Source organism: Oncorhynchus tshawytscha, linkage group LG19 (genome assembly GCF_018296145.1).
Source record: "Oncorhynchus tshawytscha isolate Ot180627B linkage group LG19, Otsh_v2.0, whole genome shotgun sequence".
NCBI lineage: Eukaryota > Metazoa > Chordata > Actinopteri > Salmoniformes > Salmonidae > Oncorhynchus > Oncorhynchus tshawytscha.
Window position 1 is genome coordinate 5,515,773 of NC_056447.1, and position 13,303 is coordinate 5,529,075.

Below are 13,303 nucleotides of genomic sequence, written 5' to 3' on the forward strand. Positions count from 1 at the left end.
ATTCCATCCGTTAGAACCTGCTTCAGTCCACTGGATGCTGCTACAGTCCATGAACCCCTCTTACTAAACCAGCTCCTCTTCTACTCTCTCCCAGACGGCCGTAGCCCACTCCAATGCCCGCCCTGTCAGCAGAGAAATAGCCGTGGCAACCTTGGACCTTTCAGTGGTGGGGCTCCCATCTGGTGCGCAAAAGAGAGGGAGCACTGGAGTAGGAAGCCACAGCATTTAGATGGGGTTCCATCATATTTATCCGGGAGGGACAGACGGGCATCGCTGACCTGAGTGGACTGCTGAATGGACTGGTGTTCTGGGTCGACTGATGGCAGAGTATTCTCCGCTAGTTGAAGGCAATGCCTCTCGGGTATGTTTTAAACATTGAAGACTGTGAAGAACATCTTCCATAGCCGTCCCCAGTTGCACCAGCTGGTCATGGTGTTGACGAAGTAGGTATTCCTGTTCATCGACCGTCTGGGAGAATTCCTGATTTCCTACTGATTTCCTATTTGTTGAAGCAGCATTCTGTAACGGAGACACTGGGAGTCGGGAAGCAAGTGCAGGTCGTGAGTTTAATAATAAACGGAACATGACCAATACAAGAGAAGCATACGGACAGGAAACACATTGTCAATACTGCCTGGGGAATGTGCCAAATAAAGGGGAGGTAATGAGTGAGGTAATGGAGTCCAGGTGTGCCTCATGATGGAGCGTAGGTGCGCGTAATGATTGATGCCAGGTGCGCATAATGATCGTTGCCAGGACCGGTGGTTAGTAAACCGGTGATGTCGAACGCCGGAAGAGTGGGAGTACTGAGTAAAGGGTCTGAATACTTATGTAAATATGATATATATTTTTTATACATTTACAAACCTTTCTAAAAACCTGTTTTTGGTTTGTCATAATGAGGTATTGTGTGTAGATTGATGAAGAAAAAAAATGTAATCCATTTTAGAATAAGCCTAATGTAACAAAATGTGGAAAAAGTCAAGGGATCTGAATACTTTCTCAATGCACTGTATGCTGAAACCTTTAACAAGGAGTTGCAGTCCATTTTGGAATGGGTGGCCAGTAATAAACTGGTCCTGAACATCTCAAAATCTAAGAGCATTGTATATGGTACAAATCATTCCCTAAGTTCTAGATTTCAGCTGAATCTGGTAATGAATGGTGTGGCTGTTGAACAAGTTGAGGAGACTAAATGACTTGGTGTTACCTGAGATCGTAAACTGTCATGGTTAAAACATGGAGAGAGGTCTGTCCATAATAAAGAGATGCCTTGCTTTTTTGACACCACACTCAAGTCCTGCAGGCTCTAGTTTTGTCTTAACCACATGACTGGATAATAATCAAGATCGGTGCTGCAAAGTAAAAGACCTAGTTAAGCTGCAGCTGGCCCAGAACAGAATGTCTTGCTCTTCATTGTAATCAGAGGGATAATATAAATACTATGCAATTACCCGTCTTTCTTGGCAAAAAGTTGGAGACTGACTGCATCACTTCTTATTTTCATAAAAAAACATTTGTGTTAAATCCCAAATTGTTTGCATAGTTACTTAATGCCACAGATTTGCCACCAGGGATCTTTTCACAGTCCCCAAATCCATATCAAATTCAAGAAAGCGTATAGTATTATTCAGAGCCATTATTGCACGGAACTCCCTTCCATCTCATATTGCTCAAATGAACATCAAACCTGGTTTAAAAATAGCATATAAAGCAACACCTCACGGTACAGCACCTCTCCCCTATTTGACCTCAATATTTTGTATGTACAGTATTGATATGTAGGCTATGGGTGGCATTTTTAAATTTGTTGTTCTGTCCTTGAGCTGTTCTTGTCTATTAATGTTCTGTATTATGTCATTTTGTGTGGACCCTAGGAAGGAGTAGCAGCTGCTTTTGCAACAGCTAATTGGGATCCTAATAAAATACCAAATACCTAGCCTTGCTAACTCACACTCCTCATTATAGAGTTAACGTGAGTCGGGAGTGTTTCTGCCTGCCTTATATCCCGAGCTGCTGATCCCTCAGTGAACTCAAATCCACTCTCTTTGTCTCAACCTGTGTACTTCCTGATTAGAGTCATGTGGCTGTGGCTCAGGGTATTTTTATTTGGATTCGTACCAAGTGGCACCCTATTCTCTATATAGTGCACTACTTTTGACCAGGGTCCATAGTGCTCTAGTTGAAATGAGTGCACAATGTTGGGAATAGGGTGCCATTTGGGACGCTGCAGCCTTTGTCTGGTATTTGGACCAGCGGGGACTTGGTACATGGGAAAGGTCTGGACTGTTACTCACCAAAGTTCATTATAACACAATGTCCTGTGCTCCAACCCTGGCAGCCACACTGAGCTGAATGACTCTCTGGTTGGTTCATAATAGTGTCACATTTGGTGGCAGCCGTGGGATCCTGTTGGTGTTATGTGAACAGAGAGAGGTCAACAATTTCAAAGCTGTTATAAAAATGTGAACAAAATATCTTAAAGGCATACTGTGTTTTTCTTCACTCAGATGACATAAATATGGTATCCATGAGTATGTCTGACTCTGGGTAAGTAGAAAAACAACTTAAATTTCACAGTATCCCTTTAAACCCCTCTACTGCAGACACTTTTATCAGGGCATGTTTATTCAACTGCTATTAACTTTTCCTCTTTGGCCAATACATGTACTAAATATATATATTTTTTTTACGCTCACAGAGATGAAATATAATCAATGAGTATGATAAAAGGGCCTTTGGTCTCCTCAGACTTCCTTCCTTCCCGAACTCAACACTTCAGCTGTTGAGAGAGGCTGATCAAACAGTTCAGCTGATCAAACATGTTAATAATCCCACGGCTGCCAAGGATTCAGCAATGCCCTTCTAAACTCCACCCTATGCTCTGTCTCCATCTTCATTCAATACTGACGATAAGGGTTGGGGTCAATGCCATTTTAATTAAAGTCAATTCAGGAAGTATACTGAAATTCCAATTCTGTGACCTACCGCCAATGAGTCAGAAAAATGAAACTGTCATTTCTCAATAAATGAAAGTGATACTTTAGCTATATGTTGGTCAGGTGACTTTAGCTGAACAACGCAATGCATTTGAAATTGGTCTGTTAGGCTGTTTCTCAATACAGAATCAGTTGTGTTTGTGAAGAGTTGCTTACTTAGAGGAGAAAATATAATGTTGATGGGAAAGAGCCAGCCGAAATGTTTTTTTCTTTTTTCTTGAAAAGTTCCCGTGCTTATAATTAAGTCTATTGTCGCATCCGTGCGTCAATCTAAGAAATATCATTAAAAAAATCCCCATCACAACCCGTCAGTTTAAGTTAGAGATGTTTTTTTGCATGGACTGTGTCTCAATCCACCACATCCGCCAATGAATGAATCTCTCAACCAGCTTCGACCATGAAGGCCTGATTTCACATAGTCTCCTCTGAACAGTTGATGTTGAGATGTGTCTGTTGCTTGAACTCTTTGAAGCATTTATTTGGGCTGCAATTTCTGAGGCTGGTAACCCTAATGAACGTATCCTCTGCAGTAGTGGTAAGTCAGGGTCTTCCTTTCTTGTGGTGGTCCTCATGAGAGCCAGTTTCATCATTGAGCTGGATGGTTTTTGCAATGGCCCTTGAAGAAACTTTAAAAGTTCTTGAAATTTTCCGTATTGACTGACCTTCTTCAGAATTGGTGGGTCCCCTGCGGGACGGTTAAGCTAACATAGGCTAATGCAGTTAGAATGAGGTTGTATGTAACTAGAACATTTCCCAGGAGAGATTAAATTCTTGTTAATCTAACTGCACTGTCCAATTTACAGTAGCTATTACAGTGAAAGAATACCGTGCTATTGTTTGAGAGTGCACAGTTTTGAACATGAACATTTATTAATTAACAAATTGGGCATATTGGGCAGTCTTGATACAACATTTTGAACAGAAATGCAATGGTTCATTGGATCAGACTAAAACGTTGCACATACACTGCTGGAAAATTGCACCTTGGCTGGAATAATACATTATGGCCTTTCTCTTGCATTTCAAAGATGATGGTGCAAAAAAAATATATATATATAGTGTTTTTCTGTGTATTATCTTCTACCAGATCTAATAGATTTTATTATCCTACATTCCTTTAACATTTCCACAAACTTTAAAGTGTTTCCTTTCTAGTGGTACCAAGAATATGCATATCCTTGCTTCAGGGCCTGAGCTACAGGCAGTTAGATTTGGGTATGTCATTTTAGGCGAAAATTGAAAAAAAGGGGCCGATCCTTAGACTGTTTACTCTTTTGCTTATTTGAGCTGTTCTAGCCATAAAATGGGCTTGGGCTTTTACCAATTAGGGCTATCAATTAGGGCTATACCACCCCCACCATGTCACAGCACAACCGATTGGCTAAAACGCATTAAGAAGGAAAGAAATTCCACAAATGAACTTTTAACAAGGTACACCTGTTACCTGAAATGCATTCCAGGTAACTACCTCATGAAGCTGGTTGAGAGAATGCCAATAGTTTGCAAAGCTGTCATCAAGGCAAAGGATGGCTACTTTGAAGAATCTCAAATATAAAATATATTTAGATTTTTAACCCTTTTTTGGTCTCACGTCTTACTACATGAGGTAAAAGGAATTTCTAGGGAGTCATTGTGGTTACACCACCATTTCTAAGCCTTAACCATTTGACAATAATTGTGTCCCTAATTGAATTTCCTCACAATACCTAAAAGTAGCACATGATCCACAGATCAGCTTGTAAGACCAGGGCCGTTCATAGTAGGCACCAAATAAAAGAAAACTCTGTGAAACGGCAAGGTACTATCAGCACTTTTCGTTTTCCGTCGCAAAATAGTTTCCCTATCGTGTACCAACACGACCCAGTTAGGTCGTTGTTCAGAAGGTCATTCTAGACCTACATTTTGCTTAGCTATCAAGGTTTTTCTGAAGGAGCTTTGGTAGGAAAAGGGAGGTTTTTATTCCTTCCTGAAGATAAACAGACAGAAACATTTAGATAAGGTTGTGTGGGTGCTGCCAGCCAAGGCTTTGCCATGTTGCAACTCTCCAGAGACTGAGACTCAAAACACCATCAAGGCCATGACACCACTGTAACACGGATATCCCTGGGAAATGCATGTTGATGACTTGGCTTTAGGCTACATATCGAAAAAGAATGTTGGTGCAAATGTATCACGCATTCACATCTGTCCAGTATCTATTTCTATTAGCAGGTTCTTGCCAAATAGAGAGACAGTACATTATGAAGAAGAAGATGGATGGCATTTGTAATTCCCCTCCTAAAAATGAAGATCCGACTGAGGAAGACCAAAAAGGTCTTGGACGATGGCCCTCTTTTTGAATACTTTGAAATGCATCCTTTCCTCACATCTGAATTTGTTAGATTGTGGAAAAGCAATTAGGTGGCAGATTTTCTTTTATCTTATCGAAATCAAACACTTATGATCTGTGATTACCTCTAGAGAATGAGGAAGGATGTGTGCACTTTAAAGTATTTGAACAGGGCCAATGCCTCTTCACTTAAAGGGGACCTACTGTACTGAAACCACATTTAGTCTGTTCCCAAAACAGGATATGAAGACGTGAGCTCCACGGGCACGTCTTTGAGCCGTGTTCACCCTGGATAAACTTTGCACAGAGGTTCTGGTGTGTTTTTGATGCCAGAGAAATATAGAAGGGGAAGACTGAGACACAGGAAGTTTGGAGTCTCTCATGAACGTGCCATTTTCACCATGGCCTTGTGGGAGGCCAGGCTCTCTAGGACCGCTGAGAAGAACTATAACCTCAGCAAAATGATAGCCTCCAGGAGTTTACAGTAGCTTTCCAAACACCACTACTCCTACGACTTTCCAACCTATGTTTGAGGTGGGCGGCTGGGAACTAAATATGAGGCAGCATTCTGGATGAGTCTGTTTAGGGCACTCACTGTATTATTGTGAACATGAGCTTATTTTCACTTTATGTTGAACCCATAATTAGCTAATTGGATGGCCTATATACGGTCTGTCTATATGTTTTACCTCAACTTCCTTGAAAATGGTCAGTGTCCATTTGGGAAAGTGCCAAGTCTACAGTGTCTTAAGCAACACTTCATAGCAATCTAGTGTTCCCCACTTACTGTCAAAGTTCCTTCTGATTTATCACTCTCTATATTGGAGACTGCAATTGTTTTCCCAGTTGTCTAATCTACAATCAGCATTTTTTTAAAACACACATTTCCCCTCATTGCTTTCTTTTTACCCTAGCGACACTCTGTATTTCCTCAATGAGAAATATGGTGGAAACTCCCTGTCGCCCATTTCTACTCCAATCCAATGGGTTTACACTTGTGGGAGAGCAGTGTACAAGTACACACTTTCAGGAGAAAGTAAAGATTATTGGGACGCAGGGTCTGATTCCCTACCCTAAAGCTTGACATGCTGTGGGCTAACTGACAACAGTGGAACCAGACACTAGTGACTGGAAACATCCAGTGTCTGTGTCTAGTATTGCCGTGTCAGCAGGCTAGGCCAGCGCAGCCAAGCCACTCATGACAGTCAGTGCTGTATCATCCCTTGGCCTAATACGGGTGGCAAGTAGGTTATCCATTAAGAGCGTTGGACCACTAACCGAAAGGTCGCTGGTTCAAATCCCCAAGCTGGTTTTAGATGAAAATTCTGATGTACCCTTGAGTAAGGCACTTAACCCTTGTTGCTCCTGTGAGTCGTTCTGGATAAGTGCGAGTATACGGTGTGATGTCAGTGTGATGTCAGTGTGTTGTCAGTGTGTTATCTCAATCACTCTGTGTCACCACAGACAGGAAATGCCATACTATCAGACCCTCTCTCTCTCCCCACTCCAGGAAAGCCAACTGGCCATATTGCTATGCTAAAACATTTATGAATGTGAAATCGTCACACAGGGTAACAGGCAAATGTGTATATTATATTTGTTTTCCCAATAATACGTTAGGCTCTTTTGACCTAATAAAGGTTAATTTATTAACTTTGTAGGAATTACAGGGCTAGAAACATTGTTCCCTATGGGAACTGTATCTGTATACATTGTTAAATAAACAATCGCCTTTTCTCCCTTGCGAAAGAGGTCTCTTGACTTCAATAATGCTCACTGTTCCTCTCTCCCCCAGGTGACTACTGTGAGGTAAACGTCTGCGGTAACGGAGGGATCTGTGTGACCGGGGCCGGAGCCCCCTTCATCTGTATCTGCCCCGACGGATACACCGGGGACACCTGCAACGACACAGAGGCTGGTACGGAGAAAAGAACAGTATTCATATCTGCATTATATAGCGACTATAGGTCTTTGACTTGAGTATCAAGGATAGGTATTAATTTGTAAAGTTATATGTAAGCCAGTTATGCCAACTCATATTTCCCAAGCCAAAAGTCAACTCACCATCAAGAAAACATTTTTTTTAAATACCTCTAATGAGATCAAACATGACTGGACAAATACTGATCCCTGAATATAATGATTAAATGCTACCTTTCAGGTATTTCAACTGTCTCTAATGTCATTTTTTTCGTTATGTGTCGGATCCCAGGAAGACTTGCTGTCGTTATGACGTCAGTTAATGGGAATCCTAATAAAATCCCAAGCTGTTATGAATGCTTATAGGAAGTCTTCATTGGGTGTTTTCAGCGGCTTCATACACGGTGTTATACACCGACAGATGTTACATAGACAGTGTTAGAGGAAGATTCTGAGAGGCTGCCTGTACTACACTTTATTTCCAATCCTAATCCGATCGTTCCCTCTCCCCCTCCCTTGCTACTCTGCCCTAGGTCATTGCTGTAAAAAGAGAATTTGATCACGGTCAGCCTACCTGGTACAATAAGGGTTAATAATAAGTTATATTTACTACCCAGGGCCCTGCAACCCCAACCCCTGCAAGAACGATGCCATCTGTGAGGTGACTGGCCAGTCACGCCGAGGGGACGTCTTCAGCGAGTACATCTGCACGTGCCAAGATGGCTTTGACGGAGTCCACTGCCAGAACAGTAAGAGCCACTCCATAAGTTGCCCAGTTTACATTCACATAGAATCTATTAGACAAGCTGTTTTAGTATGGAAACACATGGCTGCCAATATTCATTTATGAGAGCCACTCCACAACTACAAGCTGCCCAGTTTAAATTCACATAGAATCTATTAGACAAGCTGTTTTAGTATGGAAACACATGGCTGCCAATATTCATTTGAAAATGCTAATGTGATACGCTTGGCGCCATTTACTTTGCATGAAGATGCAAATGTTGTAATGTTATCTAGGCAGAACGGTGGATTGATATCCAATTTGAATCATATCAAACTTGATTTACTAAAAAAAAGTGGATTCAAACGGATATCTCAACACACTCCGACTGACCACCACTTTGACCACCTCATTGTGGCGCAATCACAAGAACTGAGCCCCTGGGATGGAAACAATGAGGTCCAGAGGTCGGAGGTGTTGTTGTAATAGACTAGACATAGAGAAACAAGGCTGTGTTTTTAATTCTGATCTTTTTCCACCAATTGGTCTTTGACCGATCAGATCAGCTCTTTTGCCACTAATTTGACAAAAGATCTGAATTGGGCTGCCTGTGTAAATGCAGCATGTGATCCAATAAAACCAGTTACTCTGACATGGGCACAGAGGCCCAGGAGGCAGTGAGTGAGTTTCTCAACCCACGCAGCTGTTGTCCTTACAGGACCGTCTCTCCGGATATGGCAAGGTTCAACTCCCAACTGGCAGAATGTGCTTGGCCCCCGAGCCGCCTCAAGCGCTGCACATAAGAGACAGATGGTGACCGTGTGCTGCGATCTCACAGAATAAGACAAATGGAGCAACCGAAAAATGCAAATATCTCATTTTAGTTTGAAAGGAAGTAGCCATATATACTGTACATGTCCTTTCACAAATGTAGAGCAACATTTTTTTTTTTTTTACATTTCATATAAGAGCTTTTTAAATGAGTGAAATGTGCTGTGTCCCTTTGTTTGGCCCCAGGTGCTTTGCTCTATGTGTTCAACCCTTCTGCTGGCTGACACTGCCTGTGGGGGCTGGGACACACACACACACACACACACACACAATCATACCAAACAGAGAGACAATGGTCAGCACTTTTTTCCTCCCTTTTATCCGCAGCAGCGTGCACACAGAAACCAGAAAGAGTCCGATCAGGTCAACAACTCTGACTCAGTTTTCCCCTCCCACATCAAAGTGAATGAACTGTGGTGGTACTGCCTATTGGGCAATACATGGTTCAATTGGGAGGTGAATGATTTCAGCCTCTTAGCATGCTATTTCGAAACTAAATGTTCATGCCCATATATATACAGGGGGGCAAAAAAGTATTTAGTCAGCCACCAATTTTGCGAGTTCTCCCACTTAAAAAGATGAGAGAGGCCTGTAATTTTGATCAAGATTTCTGTCTCTCACAGACCTGTAACTTCTTCTTTAAGAGGCTCCTCTGTCCTCTGTCAATAAAACTCATTTTTCAACCACTCCACAAATGTCTTGTTAACAAACTTTAGTTTTGGCAAGTCGGTTAGGACATCTACTTTGCATGACACAAGTAATTTTTCCAACAATTGTTTACAGACAGATTATTTCACCTATAATTCACTGTATCACAATTCCAGTGGGTCAGAAGTTTACATACACTAAGTTGACTGTGTCTTTTAAACAGCTTGGAAAATTCCAGAAATTTATGTCAAGGCTTTGGAAGCTTCTGATAGGCTAATTGACAACATTTGAGTCAATTGGAGGTGTACCTGTGGATGTATTTCAAGGCCTACCTTCAAAATCAGTGCCTCTTTGCTTGACATCATGGGAAAATCAAAGGAAATCAGCCTCTGAAAAAAGAATTGGAGACCTCCACAAGTGTGGTTCATCCTTGGGAGCAATTCCCAAACGCCTGAAGGTACCACGTTCATCTGTACAAACAATAGTATGCAAGTATAAACACCATGGGACCACACAGCCGTCATACCGCTCAGGAAGGAGACACGTTCTGTCTCCTAGAGAAAAGGAGTGCGAAAAGTAGCAATCCCAGAACAACAGCAAAGGACCTTGTGAAAATGCTGGAGGAAACGGGTACAAAAGTATCTATATCCACAATAAATATCCACAATAAAATGAGTCCTATATCGACATAACCTGAAAGGCCGCTCAGCAAGGAAAAAGCCACTGCTCCAAAACCGCCATTAAAAAAAGCTACTACGGTTTACAACTGCACATGGGGACAAAGATCATACTTTTTGGAGAAATGTCCTTTGGTCTGAAGAAACAAAAATATAACTGTTTGGACATAATGACCATTGTTATGTTTGGAGGAAAAAGGGGAGGCTTGCAAGCCGAAGATCACCATTCCAACTGTGAAGCACGGGGGTGGCAGCATCATGTTGTGGGGGTGCTTTGCTGCAGGATTAAATTATGCGGATATATTGAAGCAACATCTCAAGACATCAGTCAGGAAGTTAAAGCTTGGTCACAAATGGGTCTTCCAAATGGACAATGACCACAAGCATACTTCCAAAGTTGTGGCAAAATGGCTTAAGGACAACAAAGTCAAGGTATTGGAGTGGCCATCATGAAGCCCTGACCTCAATCCTATAGAACATTTGTGGGCAGAACTGAAAAAGTGTGTGCGAGCAAGGAGGCCTACAAACCTGACTCAGTTACACCAGCTCTGACAGGAGGAATGGGGCAAAATTCACCCAACTTATTGTGGGAAGCTTGTGGTAAGCTACCCAGAACGTTTGACCCAAGTTAAACAATTTAAAGTAAATGCTACCAAATACTATTTTGTATGTAAACTTCTGACCCACTGGGAATGTGATGAAATAAATAAAAGCTGAAATAAATCATTCTCTCTACTATTATTCTCACATTTCACATTCTTAAAATAAAGTGGTGATCCTAACTGACCTAAGACAGGGAATCTTTACAAGGATTAAATGTCAGGAATTGTGAAAAACAGAGTTTATGTATTTGGCTAAGGTGTATGTAAACTTCTGAATTCAACTGTGTGTGTGTGTGTGTGTAATATATATATATATATACACACACACACAGTGGGGCAAAAAAGTATTTAGTTAGCCACCAATTGTGCAAGTTCTCCCACTTAATAAGATGAGAGAGGCCTGTAATTTTCATCATAGGTACACTTCAACTGTGACAGACATGAGCTGGGACCAAAGTACCAAATCCTACCATCAGTAACACACTACGCCGCCAGGGACTCAAATCCTGCAGTGCCAGACGTGTCCCCCTGCTTAAGCCAGTACATGTCCATGCCCGTCTGAAGTTTGCTAGAGAGCATTTGGATGATCCAGAAGGAGATTGGGAGAATGTCATATGGTCAACTGAAACCAAAATATAACTTTTTGGTAAAAACTCAACTCGTTGTGTTTGGAGGACAAAGAATGCTGAGTTGCATCCAAAGAACACCATACATACTATGAAGCATGGGGGTGGAAACATCATCATGCTTTGGGGCTGTTTTTCTGAAAAGGGACCAGGACGACTGATCCGCGTAAAGCAAAGAATGAATGAGGCCATGTATCGTGAGATTTTGAGTGAAAACATTCTTCCGTCAGCAAGGGCATTGAAGGTGAAACGTGGCTGGGTCTTTCAGCATGACAATGATCCCAAACACACCGCCCGGGTAACGAAGGAGTGGCTTTGTAAGAAGCATTTCAAGGTCCTGGAGTGGTCTAGCCAGTCTCCAGATCTCAACCCCATAGAAAATCTTTGGAGGGAGTTGAAAGTCTGTGTTGCCCACCAACAGCCCCAAAACATCACTGCTCTAGAGGAGATCTGTATGGAGGAATGGGCCAAAATACTAGCAACAGTGTGTGAAAACCTTGTGAAGACTTACAGAAAACGTTTGACCTCAGTCATTGCCAACAAAGGGTATATAACGAAGTATTGAAACTTTTTATTGACCAAATACTTATTTTCCACCATAGTTTGCAAATAAATTCATTAAAAATCCTACAATGTGATTTTCTGGATTATTTTCTTCTCATTTTGTCTGTCGTAGTTGAAGTGTACCTATGATGAAAATTACAGGCCTCTCTCATCTTTTTAAGTGGGAGAACTTGCACAATTGGTGGCTGACTAAATACTTTGTTGCCCCACTGTGTGTGTGTGTGTGTGTGTGTGTGTGTGTATATAAATAATTTAACATGACTTTAAAAGTTCACAGCCATGCTTATCTATGTGCATGAAAAAACAGTGCTTGGCCAAGCCCTGACTCCATAGTACATCACCCACTTCCCAGAAAATAAAAGCTTAAGTACTAGCTAGCTTTTACGCTAATTAAATAATGTCGTGGGGAGGACTGTAAAGATTATTCATTTGACAGCAGAAGTATATGAGGTCCCTAAGTGCTGTTCATGTACTTGGCCTATTCTTTCTCTGTCTCCCAACTTACCTATTCGTTTAGCATTCCTGATGCCTGTTTGAACATTTTTTATTGCTCTGTACTGTGTGTGTGTGTGTGTGTGTGTGTGTGTGTGTGTGTGTGTGTGTGTGAGCGAAGCGCATCCTCGGCAGCTCCTGCAAACTGTGGTCAAAGTGTGTGGTGGGAGCAGGGTACAGTAGGCTCAGTCAAGGTGACTCTTAGAAAGCAGCCAACGCGGAGGCGTACCCTAGTAGCTGAAGCTAGGTTGGCGTCCTCACCTGCACGCTAGAACACACTGGCACACCTACACACTTGGCGAGCTACCATACACACACACACACGCACACACAGATACAATTGGCGAGCTCACACACACTTAGAGAACACACACGCGTACTTGGCAAACACACACACAAATCGGGCTCTCATGCTCATCCAGCCAACAGAAAGTGGTCCTGAGCGCAGCACTCCCACTCCCTGTTGCCGGGGTAAAATGGGAAGAAAAAAGTGAGTTAAGTCTGCCCCGACAATGTCACAGCCTCCACTCACGTCTGACACCAGCACTTCTACCAGCTGTGTGAAATTGGCCTGAAAGCCTCAATGGGAAGGTAGTGTCTAATGCTGAAATCCATGTCCAATGCTGTTTACTCACTTTAGTGTCAGCTCCTAAATAGGCTCCGACGACTGCAACTGTGAGACTGAAATGGCACTGCTGAAATGGCCTCTGAGAGCTTAAATGTTAAACTGGGGATGACCTCTGTTTTATTCTGTGTTGGTTATTTGTAGGTGTTTGTCAACAGATTAGTGTGTCTGTGTGTCTGTAATTAGGGTTGTGTGTAAGTGCACGTGTGTGTCAGTGTTTGTAAGCGTGTGTGTGTGGCAGGCAGATTTCTGGTTTTAAGAGGTGC

The 13,303-nt window shown here is 42.1% G+C and overlaps 1 protein-coding gene across 2 annotated transcripts in view; it reads left to right on the forward strand.

Annotated features, from left to right (window-relative positions):
• mfge8b (milk fat globule EGF and factor V/VIII domain containing b) overlaps positions 1 to 13,303 on the forward strand; it is a 45,963-nt gene that overhangs the window by 15,036 nt on the left and 17,624 nt on the right. For both annotated transcript variants that reach the window (XM_024400352.2, XM_024400353.2), the window contains exons 2-3: positions 7,124 to 7,246; positions 7,866 to 7,997. In XM_024400352.2, coding sequence (XP_024256120.1) covers positions 7,124 to 7,246; positions 7,866 to 7,997 — 255 coding nt within the window. The remainder of the gene's footprint in view (positions 1 to 7,123; positions 7,247 to 7,865; positions 7,998 to 13,303) is intronic.